The 22464-nt window shown below is 43.3% G+C and overlaps 1 protein-coding gene across 2 annotated transcripts in view; it reads right to left on the bottom strand.

Annotated features, from left to right (window-relative positions):
• Nucleotides 1-22464, bottom strand: part of UNC5C (unc-5 netrin receptor C) — a gene marked incomplete at both ends in the record, with an annotated part of 242452 nt that overhangs the window by 27784 nt on the left and 192204 nt on the right. For both annotated transcript variants that reach the window (XM_084285952.1, XM_084285953.1), the window contains 3 exons: nucleotides 10885-11049; nucleotides 12314-12481; nucleotides 14174-14354. In XM_084285952.1, coding sequence (XP_084142078.1) covers nucleotides 10885-11049; nucleotides 12314-12481; nucleotides 14174-14354 — 514 coding nt within the window. The remainder of the gene's footprint in view (nucleotides 1-10884; nucleotides 11050-12313; nucleotides 12482-14173; nucleotides 14355-22464) is intronic.

Here is a 22464-nt window from a genome sequence, read left to right as displayed (position 1 = left end):
CTCACAAACTGACATTCCTGTTCTCCCATGTGTGCTGCTAACTGAACTGAGCACCCAATTCCCACCACCTCTTTCGGTGCAAACAGGCTGGCTTGCACAGGTGTTTGCAAGGACACATTTTCAGCCTGAAAAACACCTGTTCTACATAGAAGGATGGCATGGAAGAGGTTATAGGGTTACGGGCACGAGATGCCATGCTGAGCATTTGAGCCATGGATGTGTCAATTTTTTGTCAAGGGCCAAGAGTCACTGCTGACTATGCTGGCTGTAGATAAATAGGTGACCAAACGTGCTGGAGACCGGGCAGTGCCAGCTGTAAAAAGTCCTTGTTGAGGTGATGGCAGTACACAAGATGGGCGGTGGAGGCCACACGACCCCACTTGCTCACAGTGCATGGACAGGCTCCCCTGGCTGAAGCAAGAGGAGACCTTACCTCGGGTTGACATCCAAGCTGGATGAATTGCTGAACAGCATGCCAAATGCCACCTCCAGTTGTACTTGCAAATTAAACACATTTGTTGGAGATGACTCAAACAAGGCAACTACAGACACCCTCTGCCATTTGGGCAGGAGCTTTCAGAATAAAACTATTTTTACGCGCTCTACTGTCATGAAAGAACTGTTCCAAAGGGAAGCAGGCATCACAGCAGCAGCGGCAAGTGGAAGGCTTGTGGCCATGCATAGCTGCAGTGGCTGTGCAGGGGTTTGGGCTATGGCCATGCTCCTGGCGCCAGAGCACAGGCATTGCCTTACAAAGTTGGCTTTCATGCTGGTCCCTCTGACTATGCCTTCAAACAATGAGAAAGGACATTTTTGTCAGATAACGATGCAAACCTGCTGGGATTAGTACCTGAAATAATGAAGAATGACTCCCCTCCTCTCTTCAAAGAGAAAAAAAAAAAAAAAAAAGACATTTTTTCCTCCTTTTTTTTTTTTTTTTTTTTTTTTTTCCCTCCCTGTATCAACAGCAATGCTTGGCAAATGCCTGAGGGACTTCTACCAGGATCATGAAATTTTTTAACAAGGGTGAGTTTAGAAAGGTGCTGTTGGATTTGACTCTAGGAAGGCTGCTGAGGCTGCTGACTCACATGCAGAGCAGCTGGCTTCACAGTGAGATACTTGCTTTGAGAAAAGTAATTTAAGCTTCTTCCTACAGCTTGTTGGGAAATGTACATTTTCAAAGGGGCTTTTGATGTTTTGTTGTGTAACTTAGTGCTGGACAAGTGAAATAGTAATAATCATACTTTACACTTGCATAGTCCCTTCTGTTTGAGGATCTCAGGGGCTTACCAAAAGTGGGTATTTATTTCCCTCATTTTACAAGTACCTGACCTTATGTCATACCTGGAGAATCAGTGGGAGGCTTGGACTATGCACAGAAATTGCACCCCTGTAATTGCACATTAAATACATTCATGAAAAAGCCTTTAATTAAGTTGATGTTTCTCCATGAGTTCTACTTTATATTCCACTTTAAGCTTGTAAATACATTTTTTGTCCCTGTGGAAGTGCTTCTATTAAGTGTTAAAGGTGGGCTTTTTTAACTCAAGTAATTACACTGGCACAAATGCTTTGTACAAATCCAGATATATTATTACAGAGATGTATTATGTTGGCACTGGCTATTCTCTTTCTAAAAAGAACATCTACAGCAATTTTAGCACCCTTATATTGATGTAACACACTGAGAAAATTGGCGAAGGGTGAATGTGTCAGAGGTCAGAGTGTACTGGAAAGATAAGCCAGTTCAACTTTGATACATAGAAAGGACTTCAGCAGGCTTTTTATCAATTTGGTTTAACTCAATTTCAGCATCAGTCACACTTGCACTGATTTGGGGAATTGCATCCAATTAACTAAATATTTTTTGAAGCTCATTTAATTAGTTCAGTGCTGTTTGTGGGCACAGATGACCCCTAAGCGTTGGAAGTTCAGCCTGAGCATTCTGGTCCCAGATGTCTTGCTCTGACCTTTTGGAAACCCATTTGTGCCAATAACCACAGGAGACTCAATGGCACATCGCGGGGACTAAATGGCCTTCAGGCTATCTGAATGTGTGAGATCATCTGGCTTAGGTGGTTAGCTTTGACAAGCAGAACATCCCTTTCTACAGCAAGAATTCATCTACTGCAATTTGCGCTGGGAGAAGTAGATAACCCTTCTGCCAAGGGAGGGGGTAGGAATGAAGCACTTGGGAATGGAGAACCTCCAACATGTGAAAGATAATTGGGCAGAAATTATTGTGTTGCCTCCTTTGAGGCCAAAATTGAAACAGAGTGTCACCAAATAGTCACTAGAACAACTTTTCTAAATGCTTTCCCTCCCCAACCTGGAGAAGTATATATCTCACAAAATATTAATGGGCATATATGCATGATACTTAAACTGGGAACTCAGCACCATGACCACGGGCATCCCAAAATCCTGTGTTTGATTTTACCTGGAAACTCCTTGGCCTGGGAACTGGCTTATTTTAAAGACAATTTGCCTCCCTGTGGTGTAAAGCAACACATCATGGCTCCTTTCAGAGGGAACTTTGTAACTGGCTCTCCTTTTTGGTCCTTAGATGTTGCTAGCTTTACCATTATGCTGAATTTGTGTTAATGGTTATCTGTTTTAGAGAAAATACATGTCGATCATATTATAAAAAAAAATAAATAATGCATTTTCCATTTTTCCCGTGTATTTTCTCCAGCTGCTTCTATCACTGTTTTCTCTCTCCCCTGCAGGTAGGTATGTTAGACAGTGGAGTAGCTGAAGGTGATCTTTCCAGGCACATTGATACTAAGGCTTATTCAGTTTTGGTCATATTTACAAAAATATTTACAATTATCCTGCAAAGAAATTGCTTTATGCCATTAGCTGCTGAGGTTACAGCTAATGATACATATTTTGAGGCTGTATCAAGGTCAGTGAGAGTCTGAGACGTGCACTTTCATTTAATAAAGTGAAGATTGCATAAAGCACACCATAACTGCTTGTTTCTTTAATTCATAATATTTTAATCTGGCACCACTTGCTTTTAATCTATAAATGCTCTTTACTTTATCCTCTACACAGCTTCAAAAGGAGCTGAGGTCACATAATTACGTGGCCCTTTTGAAAGCCTAGCCACATGATGTGTCTCCACACCATCCTGTTGCAATGAACTCGTCAGGTTGAGCTTAATATACAGTAACAGCACTTTTTCCCCTTTTGGTTCCAAAGTCAAAGCCCTTAAATTACATATGAGAAAAGAAGAGGGCACTCGATTCAACTGCTGACTTTCTTTCTCTTTTTTGGTGGGTTTATCCAGTGTAGCAACAGTGAGGTTGTAATAAGCTTTGGTGGCAACAGGCTCCGCACCACAGAGCTGTGACAGATGAACAGAAACTAATTCCTCAAATGTAGAGGCCTAAAATTGGACAGGAGTAGTTCTTAGATGATTTAAAGTAGGCACGTGGTGCACATGTTGTGACATGAGTTCAGTGGAACAGCCCTTTGCTGGGTTGTACCATGTACGTACAGATATACATATGTCAGATGAGTTCCAATATTTAATAACTCAAAGCCAGCAAGCAGGTCATTTTTCACATACCAGTCCCAAACAACATTTATTTGATTGCTTCTGTTCTTAATTCTCATTATGGGGTCTTTCAGTGCTAAATCACTATCCTTTCTCTTTCCCCCTGGCTCCAGCAAGCAATTCCAAGCCGCTGTTTCTCCACTACTTGTAGAGCAAATTCTAGATGATAAATACGGCATACAAATGCTCAAAGCTTTCAAAAGAGATGATGTTAACTCAGTTGCACTGCAACTGTGTAGGTCTCCATATAGTCCCTATGATGGCCAAGAAGTTAGGAGAAGGAATTTAGGAGACTTTATTCGACATGAAGGAGTTTTGAATTGCTCCTTGCAGGTCCCACTGTCCATAGACTACAACTGCATAAACTGCCAGCAGTTCCTTTTCTACAAAGGTGCAGTTAAGAGTACAAAAATAAACTTAGAGTAAACCTCACATTTTTACTGCTTAGGACTAAGCCTTCATGTCCACTTAACATGTTGCTAATACTGATTTATTACGGAAGAAATATTAACAGTAATCTTTGGATTGTAATAGCTGTTAATTGTTTCTCTCCCCTGCTATTTCCCAGAAGCTCCAGCACATATCCAAGAAAATGTCATATCTAATATCTTATTTATGGTGGTTAAAAAGGAAAAGAAAAAAACACAACCCCCACACAACAAAGTCCCCAGAGTTGCAAAAAACCCTCAGACAGAATGTGCACAGCTTCTTCCTATATTTGCTATTCTAAAGAAAGACCTTCATGTCTGCAGTTAATGATGCTGAAGGTCAGATATGATATCAGGCATCCTGGAGATAATGCACAGTAATTTATTTTCTTTCTAAAGGACTAATTATTGGCATGTTCAGGGTGGGCTAATAAACAAGGAGCTTGAGGTTTTGTGACTGATTATTTACTCGGGTATAATCTCAGATCTTTCCTGAGTGTGTAGGTTAAATGGGGAGTCTCTCCTGTTTCTGTCCTTGAACAGAAGTGCATGATATTCTATAATTAAGATTGAAACTATGTTTTCATTGCAAATTAGATTCCTGACATTTTGCTAATATTGTTAGAAAGGTCTTGCCTTAGTTTAAACATGCATGCCATGTATACGGGGGTGCGGGAAGATGGAAGAGTAAGATAACTTGTTGCTAAAATTTGATGTGGATTAGAACAGGCAATTTTGACGTTATGCAATCTTTTACAGTTAAGGACTTTGACCTTTTGACTAAATCTTATGTCAGTCTTTAATATCTTAGAACCATGGAACCTTAACATTGGGTTTGTTATGGATGTTTGACAGCAAAAGTAAACACTTGTCTAGCATTGCGATTTGCTAGATTGTGTATTTGCAAATTCCACATTTGCAGTGGCTGAATAGACTTCCTGGGGTTTGCTTTGTTTTGCAATAGTAGCTGGCCAAGAGCAAATGAGTTACAGGGAGAGCTGAAAGAAGGACATGGAGTGGCACTGAAGAGGGGGTGCATGGCAAACAGCGTGGTGAAGGAAGGGACAGATGGAAGGCATCTTGAAGAGGGGGACCAAAACTGTTATGCCTGATGGAAAAAAAGGCTTGTGGAATAATCCAAATGGATGTTCAATGATGTACCAAAATCCTTGGTAGGTCTGTAAGCTCACAGGTAAGGTAACTTGTATTCTCTGGCTTTCTGGCTTATTTCCCAAACTATAGAAACTTCTTTCCCTAACATGAGGTTTCATTTAAGTATGCTGCCAATGTTTTTGTTAGTCCTTTAAGTTGCATACAGATTTAGAAACAGAGAGCTCTGAGTTTTACTCCTGATCCTGTCACTGACTCCCTGATGAGCTTTGGGCTGCTTGTGTAACCTCACACTTGACACCCTGCCAGGAATACAAAAATCATCACATCTACCCATCTTTGTACACAGTGAGGAAAATATAAACACTGATTACAGTCACTGACTGTATTTTTTTTCCATGATGAAGTTAATGTATCAGGTAAATTTTATTGTAAGCTTGTGCTTTTCTTTCAAGAAGGAGTACGGGAAGAATAAAAGAAAGAAAAAAACAAACAATAGGGAAATAAGGATAAAAGTATGGGTGGATGAGGTTTGGGTTTTTCTCTTTTCTGCCTGGCTATAATATTCTTGAATTAGTCGAGATTTTTCAAAACAGACTAGAAATCTTAGAGCACTTGCCTTACATTAAAATTAATGGGAAGGGGACTCCTTCTGAAGTGACTGGGGTAAGAAACAGAGATTTTGGTGTCCTGGGTTCTGCTTGTGGCTCTGCACTTCTGTTTTCTCTCAAAGCTTTTATCTGCTTTGAGCAGAAGCTTTTCTAGGCAAGAACTCTCACTAGGCAGTTGCAGAGGGCCCACCAGAGTGTGGACACTTCTCAGCTAGGGATTTCTCATGTTGCTACAGTAAAAATAAATACGAGTCGTAAGTCTGAGATGTATGCATAAACTCCCTTGGCTGCTACACCATTACATAGTAGTTGGGTTAAAAATAGAATAGCACATCTCTTTATTAATATCAAATAACAATACTGTAGAAAACTTCCTCTAGGAACAGACGAGATGCGTTATTTGAATGAACAGAACTCCCCCTGCAAGGGCTCAGCACAATGGGCCAGGTGGATATATCATTATGCTGACAGACTGAACGTATTATAAGTTCCCTCTTGACCCACATGCTCTTAATAAAAGGTTTTATTTCATTCCTCTGCACACACAGGCTTCTGTTGCAATCTCCCTTGAGAGAGCTTTGCTTACCTCCCGGAGCCTGAAAAACATTCCCCTGCTCTTTGCGCACTAATCTGCTCTGGAGGACCAGAGGTCCTCATCAAACTGCTCTGCTCTGTAATTCCTCGCTGAATGCCTGCTTTCAAAACAAGCCAAAAAGGGAAACGAATGCTTATCCCATCAGAAGATTCTGGCATGTTAAATTAAACAAGCAGGGCATGTGCAGAATATATATGTTTCAGGAAGAAAGAGATGTTAGTATCAGGTTAACCTTGCTTTCTACTTAAAACCTGTGTATAAACAACACGAGACTGGAAAATGGCAGTAGTTAACTATTTAGCACACAAGCAGGACAAATTGCATCTTCTTCATGTGCTTAAGTCACTACTGTTGTAAGAGGAACCTTACCCTGCCTTTCAGACAAAGATTACAAAGGATTTGGCAACTAAAGAAGTAACAGAAACAACTAAAAGAAGTATCACTCTTGACTAGTAGGCAGCCTTTTTCAACATGAAATGTTAAAATAGGTCTGATAATAGCATCTTCGCCATGCTATAGCTGCCTTTTCTCAAGGGGTGTATCCAATACTTAGATCGCCCATACTGACAGGTGAAGATGTTTCGAATCTTTTCTTCCATTCTTTAATTGACAGTAGCCAGCCTCAATCTTTTCATGCTAATTTATTTAAATCCAAAGGAAAAGCCTACATTGGATCTGATTACACTTGACCAGTGGAAATTTCCTTTTAGCCCTATTAAATGATGGGTTTGTACTTCGTATTACGAGATGGTATAAAGTGAACAGTTTTTACTACACAGAACGACAGCACTATTTACGGAACTATATATTCTATAGTCCTCAAGTGGCATGTGCTTCTTCGGTATTACCTTGCTGCTGTAAGACAGCTAACGCTGTTTTGAAACAAAATTGAAAGCACAGCTTAGCCAGCCTTTTATGAAAAGCCATAGTGGTTTGTGAAAGCTGAGAGCGAGCTGAGGAATGGACACTGGTTATCTACTGACCATGCTGGTGCCAACTCGTCCATCAGAGGCATGATTTCAGAAAAGACATGCTTTACTAGAACGGACAGGCACCATGCTCATGTCTACAGGCTTTCTTATTTATTTATTCAGGACAGGGAGAAAAGAGACTTGAACGCTGTCACTTCAGATCCTCAGCAGAGAGGATGTAGGTGACATGCTCTGAGCATGGACATGCCTGATACAGCAGCTAATATGTTTGATCTTAGCCAATGTGATCCCCAGAAGGGAACTGTTTGTGCTGAAACGCAAGCCAGCCATGCAGTGCTGTGCTTGCTTGGTGTCCGCACAGAACACCCACAAGTCATTAAACAGGATGAGGAGAGGGCTAATTGCAGCAATCCAGCATACAGAGATCCCCTGTGAGATGCAGTGTGTGCCTTTAAAAGTGTTGCTCATTGCACCGAAGTATTTACCGCAGTTCTCAGACTTCAAATGGAAAATAATGCAACTATGGAGGCAATAATGCAACTAGCGGGGGTGGTAACCAGCCAATTCTTCCTACACCTACAGCATATTTTGTTCCAGAAGATCGTACTAATGCTATTATGGGAATTACAAAATTGTTATAACAGGACCTGCTAGGCAATATTGTGTATTTGGAAACTTAAAATAGTAATGACCGCCCTAAATTTTCACTAGAGCTGCTTTTCTTCTTCAGTTCAGCCTTCTGCCTCTCTGCAGGCTCTCTAGTTTAATGACTGTTCATCCTTTCATGTTAACAGAAAAATACTAACTACTGAATAAGGGAGTGTATGTGTGTACTAGCAAGATCATTAGTCTGAATAAATGTGACAGCAGAGTTGCACGAGAAATGCCACAGTTAGTGGTAAGCACAAACTGAAGCTTTGGGTGTAAAATACTGTAATTACAAGGGATGGAGAAAGCTCCACAGTTTTTATCCCCACAGAAATCGATAGTGGTGCAGACTGCTGCTCTTTGCTGGAGCAGGGGCAGTCTGATGAAAGAGCTTATTGATTTATCCAGCTGATGCTACCATAGTGAATAATAGACTGGAAAAGAAAGGGCTTGCAAATTAGACTCATTCAGCCCAATGTTTTCCAGGATATCTTTTATATACAGCTATATAGAGATATATGTTTACAAGTGAGTTTTTGTCAAAGCAACAGCCTAGTGGTTAGAGAGGGCATCTACTAATTCTTTGATCCCAGCTACATCTCCGCAGCGTGAGAGCTAACCTTCAAGCTGGCACTAAATTCTGACACTGATGAGGAAGCACCAGGGCACCTAGGGGCAGGATTTGGCCACGGGGCAGTTCAGCAGCCAGCCAGCACAGCTTCTGGAGGGCTATGGCCACAGAGGGCTGGTGGCCATGGCTCTACTTGTGCCACAGGGGACCCACCAGCATGAAGGTTTTGAAGTCTGCGGTGGATCCAGAGATCCCCAAACTGGGGGAGATATCAGCTCCAGGACAGCCCTCGCCAGCCTCAAATAATGTGGAAAGATACGTGGTGTTTTAGGAATTAAAAGAGTTCTGTGTTTACTCTTAGCTTAGCGGGCAGATCTGCTATGAATCCAGACCCACACCAGCAAAAATGCAAAGTGGTCAGAATGGCGTTGCATAAACTGCAAGGGAGAATGAAAGTAAGAAAGAAAGAGAGGGAATGGCAGGCACGCTGCCATAAAGTACAGCAAATCAATCTTCTCAGCAGTGATGGATCAGGGAGCAGGACTGTAAGTTTTACAGGTGTATGAAGCCCCACGAGTATAAAGACACCATTAAAACACTGCCATTAAATTCCAACACTGAAAGATGATCACAGCCCCTGGAGCCAAGCGGGTCAATATGTGACTGTATATTTTTCATTACCATTTTTTATATACATATATATGAAGCAGAATAAGATTCACTATAGCCTCACCCTCTCTCCCACTGAAGATCTCTGCTTTATACTCAGCATCCACTTTCACAAATAAAATGCAATATACCATCAACAGATAAATGAGATCCCTACAGGGCTTTTATTCTGCTGTACCATTATATCTATTCTTCCACCAGATTTCTGCTTAAATGGCTCTCTTTATGCACATACACAAAGATGACATACACCTGTCTAAATATAAACTGATAGTAAAGAGCTCTTCTGTAGAGGGGATGTATCTTTTCTTCCTAATTTAGCATAATGACTTATTCATACCACTGGAGCTAGGGGGTACGTTAGCTTCCTCACTATAAAAGTCACAAAGGTGTTTTATAATAAGATGTGGCTGGATTTTTTTTTTCTTATCTTTAGAAAATAAAAAGAGAGGAGCTCTGAATCTTTCTATCTTCCCCATAAAAACAAACATCGAGGAATTATAGTTTTTTTTATGCTGTTGACATTGACTAGTAATTTTTAACATGATGAAAGTGTTTGTGCAAGCCACAGTGGAAAAGTGGTTTTTGTACATCTGGAAACCTCAGAGCAAAATGCTGTGACATAGGCTAGCTTGAGAGATTGCCACCAGGACAGTAGCACCTACACAGCACTTATTCAAGAGGTAAACCTATTTAGTAGTTAATGGTGTCACTTTGGTGACATTTTGACTATTTCAGTCACAAGTAACCTGTCGGAGAGCACAAAAATTCCTGACTCCTGTTTCATGAAAAAACTAAAAGCATTTTATGATCTGGACACATAGATACTGGATGGTGACAACCACAACTCTTTGTGCGATGAAGAGCTGAGGCTCAACAGAGAAGGAGGAAGTGTGATGTACTGCAGAGAGACAGGATGACTGTTGTACTCAGGCTATTTTGCTAACAAAATGCTAAAGGAAGTTTCAATGCACCAGCAGAAAGGAGTGTCTTCATTTTTAAGATGGGACAGGAAAGACTAGTTCTTTGTAAACAAACGTCAGAATCACAGTATACGCTCCAAGGGAAGAGAATCAAGAAAATGATTCTCCTCCACAGGCTCAAAGATCTTGTGTGCCACAACTGAATATCTGACTTTGAGGAAGGGAAGAACATTTTCTTGCAGGGGATCAACTTTTATTCTAGATATTGCTAGCCAGTATGGGCTGTTGGCAAGTTTGTGTATGACAGGAGGGGAAGAACAGCACAAAGAGCTTTCCTGTATTTTTCCACTTAAGCATCTCTTCATGGGCCAAGGACAAATGAGGTTCAGAAGAGAACAGTTTATGACCTGCAGCTATAAAGCAGGGAATAGAAAAGGATCATAAGCACCATTCTTGTTAAAGGCTTGAGTTTATAATGCAGGAGCTGAAATGGTTACATAGACTGCTTCCCTTTGTGGTCCAGGTGCACGTGTACCTTTTTCTGCCATTCGTGTGCCATCTTTTCCCCAGATCTTATCTCACAGTGAGTGACAGAGCTCTGCACCTCCCCAGGACAAACAACACCTGGGCAGCACAGTTATGCAGCATCACAAGTGGGTTGCTGCTGTCTGTTTTGAGCCACATCACTGATAATCTCCTAACTATTAATCTCCTAATAACAGGATGACACAGCAGCTCCAGCTAGCAGGAGACATTTAATAACAAAACACCTAGCAGGTTTTTCCGCAGCCACATATTTCCCAGACCCCAGAGCCGGCATGGCAGCACTTACCCTGCATGCAGAGCCCATCCGTGCAGTTCTTGGACTGCAGCACCAGCCCCTCGCAGTCCTTCCCCCCATTCTTCGGCGCCGGGGCCGTGCACTCCCTCCGGCGCCAGTGGGTGCACTCCGTGCCACATGTGGACCACTTGCTCCAGGACGTCCACTTGCCATCCACTGAGACAAGGAAAGGATACGAGGCATTAGGGGGATAAGCCAAACTACAGCTTTCAGCCATCCCAGCAGTGCTGGAGACCCTAAATCATACCAATGCCTGACCCAGAATGGAGCCAGCTTCTATTTTTACAAGTCATATTTCTGCCCCAGACCCATTCCTGCTCTTTCCCCTCCCTTTTCAGAAACATGTCAGCAGCTTTTCTGCGCACAAAGCGTATGAGAAGACAAACATCAAGTTGGCAATCTGTGATTTTTTTTAATTTATTTTTTTTAACAGAGGTTAAAATTAAACTTGGCCAGAAGTTCTTCTCTGCTAGGAAGATATTTAATGTTAAATATTTTATATTAAAAGAAATATCTAAAGGCACTGATGTATTTCACATGAGTAAAATCAGGAATATATTTAGCACCTTTCTAAATCCTGCAATTGATTTTCAAAAGTAAAAAGTGAAATAGCCAAAGAACTAATTATGAAATTATTTCAGTGATGGAGACTCCTGAGCCAGGAGTCTGTCACCTCAAATAAGAACCAGCAAGGAAATTTTCAGCTCTTTTCACCCACCCAGACCCAGATTTGGATAGCCACGCTTCAAAAGCTGAAGATGACCTTATTCAAACAGTAATGCCATTGGTTTCAGTGGGGCTGCTGACACAGGAGGACACTGGATGATAGGACAGATGGTAGGATGTTGTCATGGAAAAGCCACCAACTACCTTGTGTCCCCTGAAACAATTTTGTATTTTTTAGACGGTTACATTTAAATCCCTTTTTAAGGGCATGAACGTAGATCTCTCTAGTATAAATGTCTTTGTATCTGAAGTCAGGTAAATATGCTCCAAATTTGTCATCTGCAGCCAGATGTCTCTCAAATGGTCCACTTGCTGCGACAGCTGGACTGAACAGACATTGCAAATATATTTACATCACAGTCACTTTCTGTACTCAAATTTCAGTCCTCTTCCAGAGATTTCAACCTTTATCTCCCACAGTCTGAAGCTCTGAATGTTCTCCAAATCCCCCAGATTACCAGGGCTGAGACAGCATTGCAAGCTGCATGCAAAAGTGGGACCGAATCTCCTGCTGCTTGATGTAATGTGCTCACTATTTTATCTATTTACATAACATAATTTCATACTCATTTACTGAAATGTTGGATTTATTAATAAAGAGAAGGAGGCTTTTCTAACTAGCAGTCTTCTCCTGGACTGACTAGTTTAGAAAATATATATACATATCTAGGGCTAAGTTCTGTTCATACTGAACCTGGACACAGGGTGGTGCAAGCTATTTTCTGAACGCTTTGGCCCTCGCAGAAGGCACCGCCGTTGAGTGGGGCAGGGTTGGTGCATGTCCTGGTGCGTTTCTGAAAGCCTCTCCCGCATCTGCTGTTGCACACTGACCACTCCGTCCAGGTAGACCAGCCACCATTCACTGAAAAGCAAGAGGCAAGAGTGTGACAGCACATGAAATCCATCTGGGAGATAACCCGCACTGCAGCTCGTTCTTGGATGTACCCATCATCTGTGCACACTGACATACCTGTGCTTTGAACAGGCAGAGAAGGAAATGATGATTTCTCTCTCCTTCCTTTCCAGAGGGTGATTTCAGGATGTCAGGGCAACTTCACTCACCCCTCTATAGAATAGCTGGTGCATATGAACGTCCCAGCACTGCTATGACAGCTATTTAAGGTGCTTGGAGTGAATTTAGACTAAATTTTTATTTTTGGGCTTTGGGAAGATATTTATGCTGACTTTCTTTTCCGCCCAGTTTCAGGATGGGTGGATGAATGGATGAACGGGGAGCTGTGCTGCTCTATTTAATAATGCCATCATCAGGGTATGGGTAACATATTGACTGTTCAGACTCCCCAGCCCCCAAATGTCTGTGAAACAACATAAGCCTTAAGCAGCTCTAGTAGCAAAAACCATACAAATGACTGCTCCCCTACACATGTCTCTTGACTGCACTGTTCAAAAAAAATACTGTATGTGAATGAGGAAGAGTTGCAGCATGCCTACATCTCTCTGCATTCATCACAGTTACAAAACGCAATGCTATTGCAAGGTCCATCCCTCAATATCACAAACACTGCTAATCAACTCAATTCAGCCGGTTTTCTATAAAAACTGAACTAAAAGGCCCTCATTGTAACTTCAGGGAAGCAACTGCTCACAATTAAATCTAACTGCTACCCTGAATATGAAATGAATATTAGGGATAATCATAGGGATTTCTTCCTACTTGTCTATCCTATAATTAAGCTGATTGTAAGGAACACCAGGACAGTCAGCTGGCGCGTTGTCAGAGCAGGTTTTTGTTTTGCTGGATACCCCAGCTTGGGAGGCATCGTGGCAATGATTTTGTGGGGGCAGTGGCTCAGGCTGGTGGGGCAGAGTAAGGCTGGAGGAGACCCCAGGAAAGCATCTGGTCCAGCCCCTCCCCAGCCAAAGCAAGGCCAACCTCAATACTAGATCGGGGCTGTGGAGGCAGATATAGAATAATGCTAACTGATGCTTCATGCTCCCTTGATGTTTATTTTTAAGCCAGATTGTGTGACTGTGAACTGCAGCCCCAGAGTGCTTTCCTAATTTGCCCTGAGACATCACAGTACGCTTTGGTAATAGACAGAAAAAAAAAGAGGCATAAGCAGATGAGTGATTCTGCTGAGCTCCAACACCAGTACCTGGAAGCACAAACTTCCTTTTGGTTTTACTCTTATTTCTGAAAAACGTCACCAAGAAAATGAAATGCATGGGTAGAAAGCAAAATCTCGGATGCTCTTGCTGGAGGAAACGCCCCCATGGTTATTTGCTGGCATGTGTTAAGGCAAGGGAAGTGCCTGCTCTCTCTTCAATCAGACAACCAGCATTTGTGTAGGTGCCTGGTCCCCCTTTAACACTGTCCTCTGTCACCAAAAAGCCAAGCCATCAATCCTGTCCTGAGTGTTTCCAGTACTGAGCTCTGACTGCAACCCCTATACGTGGCTGCAAGTCCCCAGGCAGCCCAGGAGGACCAGTCTGGTCACGGACTGCAGTAAAAGTTACACACAGGCATCTTCCATCTCTAGGAGTGTCCCTCCTGAACATCCACTCTCATGCAGCAGGACAAGGCATCACTCACCGTATACGATCACAGTCGCTGTAGTGCTTTTCCTTTTGGCCACGATGTTTTTGGCGACACAGGTGTAGTTGGCTGTGTCAGAAAGCCGGGCTTGCTTGATGATCAGGTTGTGATCAATGGTTATGTAAAAATTTCGGTCTTCCACGGGATCAATCACCTCTTCGTTCTTCAGCCACTCCACCTGGGGGTTTCAAAGGGTGGGAGGGGAGGCAGCGAGTCAGCATGCAGTCACACCACAACAAGCACAGTACCTGTGATTTTAACGCTCATCCCAGAGAGCTCTACAAGTCAAGTCACACTATGAAGGACTCACCTGTTGCATGCTGCCAGCTGAAATAAAACACCGTGGCAGCAACATGGGAGAGCAGCACTCACACCTGTCTTTCCATTTAGGCCCTCTTCCCTCCCACCTTCCCACCCAATACTTGCCATGCCTTGCCTGCAAAATATCAGTGCCTGTTCGGAGTGCAGAGCTGCTGGGTAGAGAGAAATAGCTGAGCTATACCTTCAGAGTCTGAGGCACAAATGTGGAATACGATACCTTGGGACTATATCTACAAGGAGAAAATTCTCTTATACTATTGGTAACCCTAAAGCAGCCCGGGTCTCACCCGTTCTTTTCTACATCTTAACTAATAACGCAGTAACCTTGTACGTACCTGCACAGGGTCTACCACAGGGAGACCCTATGCCAGAGTAGGTCACGCTAACAGACTGCAGACACATCAATATTTTTCAGTCTACGTGCACTTACACGTACTTGCATGATATTGTTTTGCTGCAGTGAGGATTGAACGAAATAGAGATAGTTACCAAGGAAATAGGGGCTTACAAAGCCTACATCAGTGCTTAATTATCTCCTTTCTTTATTTAAGCCATGTATATATGTATTAATAAAACGTCATTTCCTTGGTTATACAGAAAAATATTTTACATATGTTTTTAAATTCTGACAATGTTCCTTTTATTGCCTCCCTAAAGAAACACCTTATTATACCCCAGCTGACTGCTGCGAGCCACCCTAATGTAATTTGGCTGGAACCTAGTAGCTTGCTTTCCTTTGAACCGGGCATGCTCTGAAGGAAGGGACCAGCGCCCTGGATGGATCAAAGCAGGGCCTTCATGTCACTGGATCATTTCAGCTTGTGCCCAGAGTTAATGAAAGGAAGGAAAATATAAACAAAATCAGCCCGCTGGGCCCGAGAGGTGCTAACTGCCAAGACCTGCTTTTGCAAAGCCCACTTTGATGCACTGCCTGAGCATTCGCGTATCCTGAAATCAACCCAAAACTCATGATGCAAAAAGGGCTGTAGAAATGGACAGGAAACAGGGGAGGAAGAGAAAGACATAAAATGTGAAGCTGTCTTTCTATCACTGCAGCATTCACATTTTATCTGCCCTGGAAGATGCAAGCTCTTAGTGAATAACCTGGTTTTCCTTGCCAGGGTGGCTGAAATTGTTCTTCCTCTTTTCCTGAATCTGAACTGCTCTCAGGTATAATCAAGACAGACAGATTTTTGTTCAGTCAATGGCAACGTCTAGCTCCTTGCTCACCCACAGGTCAAGTCCGCATGCATCTGAGACTGAAAAACAAGCCAGCAGCTCGCCTCTCCTCCAGCGGAAGGCTGCTCCTTAACCCCTGCCTCTCACACAAACCAAATGTCTTTCTTGTTTTCCAATACCATTATTTGTTTCTGGGACAGAGTGCAGCCTTGTACTAGGACTCCGAAAGATGCTACACGCACTGCCAGGGCTGTGTGCCCCCTCCACATCCACCAACCCTTTTTCTGTGCTCTGCACGATGAGGACACTGGGACATCAGTCAAGACAGGACCATGTTTACACCATGGTCTGAGGCTCAGTTCAACATTTTCCCGGTATGCTCACGCAAGTATATACACCAGCACCCCTTGCCACTACCCAAAGGCTCTGTACTCAATAAATACCAGCACTCTGCAACACTCCCTCTCTCTCTCCACAAAAGCACAGGCATGCATATTCAGCCTGGGTCTCAGCTGATTAGACAAAATTAAAGCTATGAGCATTAAATTCCCTTTCATCCCTGCAAGAAAACTGAAGAGGATATGAAAATAAGAGTTGCCAATATCAGGAAAAAAAAAAAGGCTCTACATAATTCAGTATACTGCCTCTGGCTCTTCATCAAATCGCTTGGGAAAAAGATCCTTTTCACCTAATGGCTTACAGAATTTGTTAACAATAAAACATTAAGCTTGCAGAACAACAGGATGTCTTTTTTCTTTTTTTTTTTTCTCTGAAAAATCTGTTTTGCCAGTACATCAGTACTGTGTGTGTGTGTCTAAACCCCATCTCTTTTGCTAGACATTCTTTAACTCATCTAATTCCTTCTTCTTCTGGGTATCTGGGTTTTCATGATGCCACAAGCCTGTTCACGTAGCAAAATATCATGAAATCTGACGGGAGGAACTGAAGAAAAGATGGCTGAGATGACACGAGAAGGGAGACTCCTTTCATACACATCAGTATAAAGAGCAATGCGAAAAGAGCACACCACTCCAGCACTAATTAGCTCTTATGTTTTGTTTTCTCCTTCAGTCCTTGTACAAACGTTACCTAATTAAAACACACTACAACATGTAAATGAGAATTTTGTTAGTATATATTTGCAGTTACTAATGGACTAATTTTTTTTTTTTTTTTCCTGGAGCTGCTCACTCACTAGCTGCAGTGCCCAGCACTGCTGGACCTCAGTCCAGAGCCAGATTTGTTTCTTGAGTAACCAGAACTGGTGAGAGCAGGGCTGTTTTGCCACACGTATGGGAACCGATCCGGTGTCAAACACAAAACAGGAGAGAGCAGAGCGGAGTGAGACAGTGTGATTTACGAGTGACAAGTATGCAAACTGGTATTACCGAAGTTAAAAGCGACGATCTCTTTTGATGCCGTGTCATTCCCCAAGGTGCAGCCCCCTCACTGAAGCAGGTTGTTAACCCAGTCAACGCAGGAACTCATCCTGAGTTTAATTCAGCTGCCTGCATGATGGTGACTGGAGCCCTGGGGGAGCCGTGCTGCTCACACAAGACCAGAGGAGCACCAGACACTTGTGTGCTGGAGATCTGTACCCCTCTAGGCGAGCAGACTGAGATGCAGCAGGATACCCATGGACATTTTGAGGTCCACAAGATGCCTGTCTTTCAGGGTCTGGCCAAATCCTGCTCTTGTGCCTCCATTTTCCAGCGTCTTCCCTGGAGAAGACATTTCTAGAGTAGATGTTTGGAGACATTTATAAAGCAGATATCTGCTTTTGTCTCTATATTGAGAGCATGTATTTACTGCCTACAGTCACAAAGAATCTTCGACAGATACCTAACTCTGTCTATCCCATTAAATGCATGTCCCTCCAACTACCATTAATAAATATGTGCTTAGCTGTGCATACGTATAGAATAAGCCTGAGCATCATTTTCTCTTTATTGTACCAGGAATCCTGTTATTGGCCACAACACTGCCATGAAGGATGGGGTAAGTGCTCTGTCCTGGCGATGCCAGCTATGGAAAATTACAACAATGCTCAACTGGCTTTTCACACACACCAGCCCTGCAGAACAAAGCCAGCAGGAGATTCCTCCTCCTATTTTTATTTTCCAACGAAGACATTTTTATTTGTTAAACACCTGCAGGCTGACCAGCAAGAGAAGGACCCTCCGCAATGGTGTGACCACAACTTCTGACCCACAGCTACTGCAGAGGCTAAAAGAGGGCAAGTGGGGAGCACAACCGGCTCTTGCTAGTGGCTGGCCAGAGCTGCTCAGCCCTCTGCGAGTACCTTGCACAGGCACACGGCTCCTGCCAGCTGCGACGACACTGCACGTAGCTGCTGCTGTGAGGCCCTGCCGTCCCTGTGACTGGCTGAGGAAATGCACAGCCTGACATGGCTCTAATTTAGAGCAGCATACCTTGTAGTGTGTTTTTTTTTTTTCTTTCTTTTTTTTTTTTTTTCCTGTCATCCCACTCCCTGGTGAGAGACAGATGTGTTGTCTCTAATTATTCGCTGATTGGTATCGGGAGATACATTAACATAATTGGCACATTTGTTCTAATTAACAGAGGGAACCTGCCACATGCCACCCGACATGAAAAGCATGAGAGTGAGAGCAGAAAACCCACAGCCACCGGGACAGCGGCACCTCGGAGCTGTGGCCAGAGCCGAGCTGCTGCACGATGCTCCCAGCAGCAGCCTGAAATAACACAGCAAAGACTGAGGTGTGCAAAGCAGGGCCAGGCTCCTGCACGGGCTAAACGAACACAGAGAACATAAATCACACCAGCGATTACATACGCGGGAAAACCTATTACGGAGGCTAATTGCTGACACAAATTTAGCCGTGCCGAGTTGCTAGCATTACCAGGTACTTAAGTCTCTTGGCACACTTGTGTATGCGTGACTGTTTTAGAAGCTGGTGGAGCAGAAGCACAGCTGTTCTGAGACGAAGGATGGAAATGGGACGTAAGCTCCTCTGGTTGTTCCTTACACCTCTCACCATCTCAAGGAAATTCAGCAGGGTGCAAGTCCTGGATCCTGCTCTCTCCCCCACACCAACCTGCCCCAGTCTCATCCTCAGAGCTGAGGGCACCTGCCAAAAACAGCAAGCCTTCTGCCCCTGCAGGCACAGGCAAAACCCTCCAACACCCAGGAGAGCAGTTCTCCAGAACAAACAAGATGCAAATGGCTGGGAGCAGTGAGAGATTTGCCTCCATAAAAGATGAGCTAGGATCCCAGGAAGTGAAACGATTGCAACCCTGCCTTCCCCATGCCTTGCCAGAACTGCAGGATTGCATTCGAACTCATCTCCCAGCTGTGCTGGTGTTTCAGGTCATGTTCCCTACATGTGGCAGTAAGAATAAAACATTTGTGAAGCTAACTACTGATTTGGACAGAGTACAAGATACCCAAGTGAGACTGAGAAAACTCTAGCAGTTTTCGTATGCCTATCGAGCCAACAGCTATTTCAGGTATATTGAGACTCGAGTGCCTCTTTGAAGAATGTTATTTGACTTTTGGATTTGGTTTCAAACATACACTTTCATCCCAGCAATGAGAGGATGCTGTCCTTCGCATGCTAGTTGCTGGAAATACATTTCTGTACCTGCCTTTTTTTTTATTTATTTTTTTAAAGCAACAACAACAACAAAAAGAAAAAAAATAGCCTCCAAAGAGGCTGAGATTACAGAAATGAGAGATTGCAAAATACATCTTGAGAATGAGATGGCAAATGCAAACTGCAGTGACATTTTGTTCAGTTGTTCTTTGCTTCTTTTGTTTCTGCTGCCAATATGGGGAATTTGTGTTCCTGCTGTGGAAGCACTTCCTTAATTGCACATACACCCAGTCTGCTGCCTGAGTACCAAAATCTATACAGGGGGTTCATACAGCTGCTGGAAGTCTCTGGCCCTATTACAGCTTCACTTTGTGTGCAATGGGGAAGTAAAGCCTCACAGAGGAAACTTCCAAGGCTGAGGAGGACGGCATCTCTCAGGTAATTGCAGGTGCAGAACTTTGTGTCATGGAGCTATAAATTCAAATATTGTGGCATCATGAACTGAAACCCATGGTGGATGCCCTGTGGCCCACAAGAGATGCTAAGCTCCTTTTTCTGCATGGAACAAAGCATTAGGATGGAGGTGCTACAGCTCATGTGTGTTGGTTGGCATTTTTGGCAGCTGGACTCCACAAATCCCAAAGCGACTGGGGATTTTCTGTTTGGAAACCATTTCAAACAGGTTATTTGTTTGGAAACTGCTTTAAAGGGGTTATCTGTGTGAAGTCTGTGGTACTTCAAATATGCCCATGATGGGAAGATGGATGGATAGAAGGAGGTATATGCTTTTCACAATCATTAAATTCAATAAGGGAAAAGGATGTTGAGGGTGACTGTAGTCCCTTTCCTGACCCCTTTGAACTTGTCACATGAACAACTCCCCTTACTGCTTTTAAAGGCATACAGGATTATGTTCAGTCAGGGAGCACACTATTGAAAGAAGAACATCAGCTCTAGAAGCACCTGGAAATTCCTGAGCAAACCCCAACAAAACCTGATCAAACAACTCTTGAGTGACAGCTAATGTGTGTGCTCTACAGACCAAATTTTGAAAGCACTTCTCTTAAAACATGGAAGCATCATAGTTCTTCACACCTACAGCAGCACTGAATCTGAACAGGCTACTGCCAGAAGAGCTGACTGAAGCAAATACTACTGCTGTAAATGCTGGTGAGAACTCAAGCTCCACAAACTGCTGTCAGAGGTGACTCTCACACTTCAGGCACTGTGAGGACTTGGCTATTAGGACGTAGAATCAGTTTTTGTCAAAGTAGAGCCTGATGGAGTAATGCTGTATGTGTACAGAGTAGTATCTCCAGGATGTGAAGCTACCTTCTCAAAGGGAGCAGCTTGGAGGTATGCTCGTCTACCTCATCAAAAATGCTGCCAAAATCTATATCCCATGTTGTGCATGTATATCTTCCCAAAAAATGTGTATAATGGAAAACACTACTTTTTCTGAGTACAGTATGAGAAGGATAGGGAGTTAGTGTTAGCTAAACTAGTACCCCAGAGCCACCTTCACCACAAAAAGCCATAGAGAGGAGAGGTTAGCAGAGTGTGTTACCAGTCATGCAGAACACCTCCCATTGCAATATTTTATGGAGGAACTAGAAACGTGACTGTTCTCCAGATCATCTTTGCTTGTGGTGAGATTTAAGCAAACAACAGCTTAATTCACAGAGAAGCAAGCACTGTCCTCACTTGCAGTGGTGTCAGTGGAACCGCACTAGAAAGGAAAAGGATAGGGTTAGAAACCACAGAAAACTCAGGTCTCAAAAAACTCAGACCTGCCTGAAGAGCTACAGATCTCAGCAGGGGTTACTACACCACAGAAATGAACCAGTAGGGAACATTAAACACAAAGCTTCATCAAAAGGTGCTGCCAAAATCTGTCCCCCAACACTGCATAGCTTCCAAAAATATGCATAAGGTAAATATAAATACATAACAAATGAAGAAATAACCTAGTAATCAGTGCGTTTCCCAGAAAGCACAAGACCCAAATGCAAGCCTGTTCTCCAGCAGGGGGGTGTAAGCTGTTTCTTGCCTCTCAGAAGAGTGTCCCTGCCACCCAAAAATAGAGTGGGCTGCAGAAAGAACTGATATGTACAGGACCAGACACTGATAGATACAGGGAACCTTATCCTGTGCTTTTGAAGGACAATCCTGCACTGGCAGACCTTATCCAACAGCTCTGCAGGGCAAAATGAACAGACAGTCCTTGGAACAGGAGTTAGGGCTCCTTTGCACCACAGAGCTTATTCACCTCCCTGCTCCTCTCTGACTCAGGACAGTCAAGGTAGGATCTGGGCATCAATCTGTTGTGCCAGCAACACTGAACCATGGACATAAACCTCCCATCAATCAGCATCCACCCTCGAGGCTTTGGGTAAATAAACCTTAATCAGTCCTGGAAGATAAAACAGCTGCTTTGAGCTTCTGGAGCACGTTTTTCCCCTCTTAATTTGATCCAGGAGAAGCAACGTGCATCACGCCCCAGCAGCAGAGATAAGCATGGAGCACCAATGGTTGAAGCCTCTGGTGGAATTTGGTAGCAAAAGAGAGAAGAAGAGTTGTGCTCCTCCCACAGATGAACCCATGTCCCCCTTCCTCATCTTCCTCCTGCTGACACCTGAAGGCATTCAGCTGTGTGCTGCAAGGCACTGCAAAGGACAGTGCTGCTTCCCAGCTAATTAGTATTTGTGCCCACAAACTGCTCCCCTCCCTTTCTCTTTAAGCTCGTTTTCCTGCTGGGAATATAAACTCTGTCTCAGTGACACACACCTGCATGGAAATGCATACACATGAACTTCCAATTAAGGGACAACTGCAGCAAAATATAAGCGTCTCTCATGAAAGGAGGCAAACAGCAGTCGTATTAATAATCAATTAGACAGAGCAGCCACCTGATGCTGCCTATTTAAAGAAGACTCCAGCTTCCACCAGGTTTTCCCCATGCAATGATAGCTCAATGAAGCCTGTGTCACAGTCATCTTGACTCAGCAAAACACCTCGGTCTGCCTCTTGACAGAGGGATGCTTTCCTCCTTGCGCTAATTCCTAATTAGAGACATGGATGTGGATAAATACTATGTCATGTTTTAAACTCAAATGGGTCACCAAACTGCATGCTGCACCCTGCTCTCCAGTCAAACTCCTCCGTGAAACACTTCAATTATAATTAAAGAAGCAATTATCCCCCTGGTGAAGG

The sequence above is a fragment of the Netta rufina genome, assembly GCF_964035555.1.
Source record: "Netta rufina genome assembly, chromosome: 4".
Classification (NCBI taxonomy): domain Eukaryota; kingdom Metazoa; phylum Chordata; class Aves; order Anseriformes; family Anatidae; genus Netta; species Netta rufina.
This window is presented reverse-complemented; position numbering and strand designations above follow the sequence as displayed.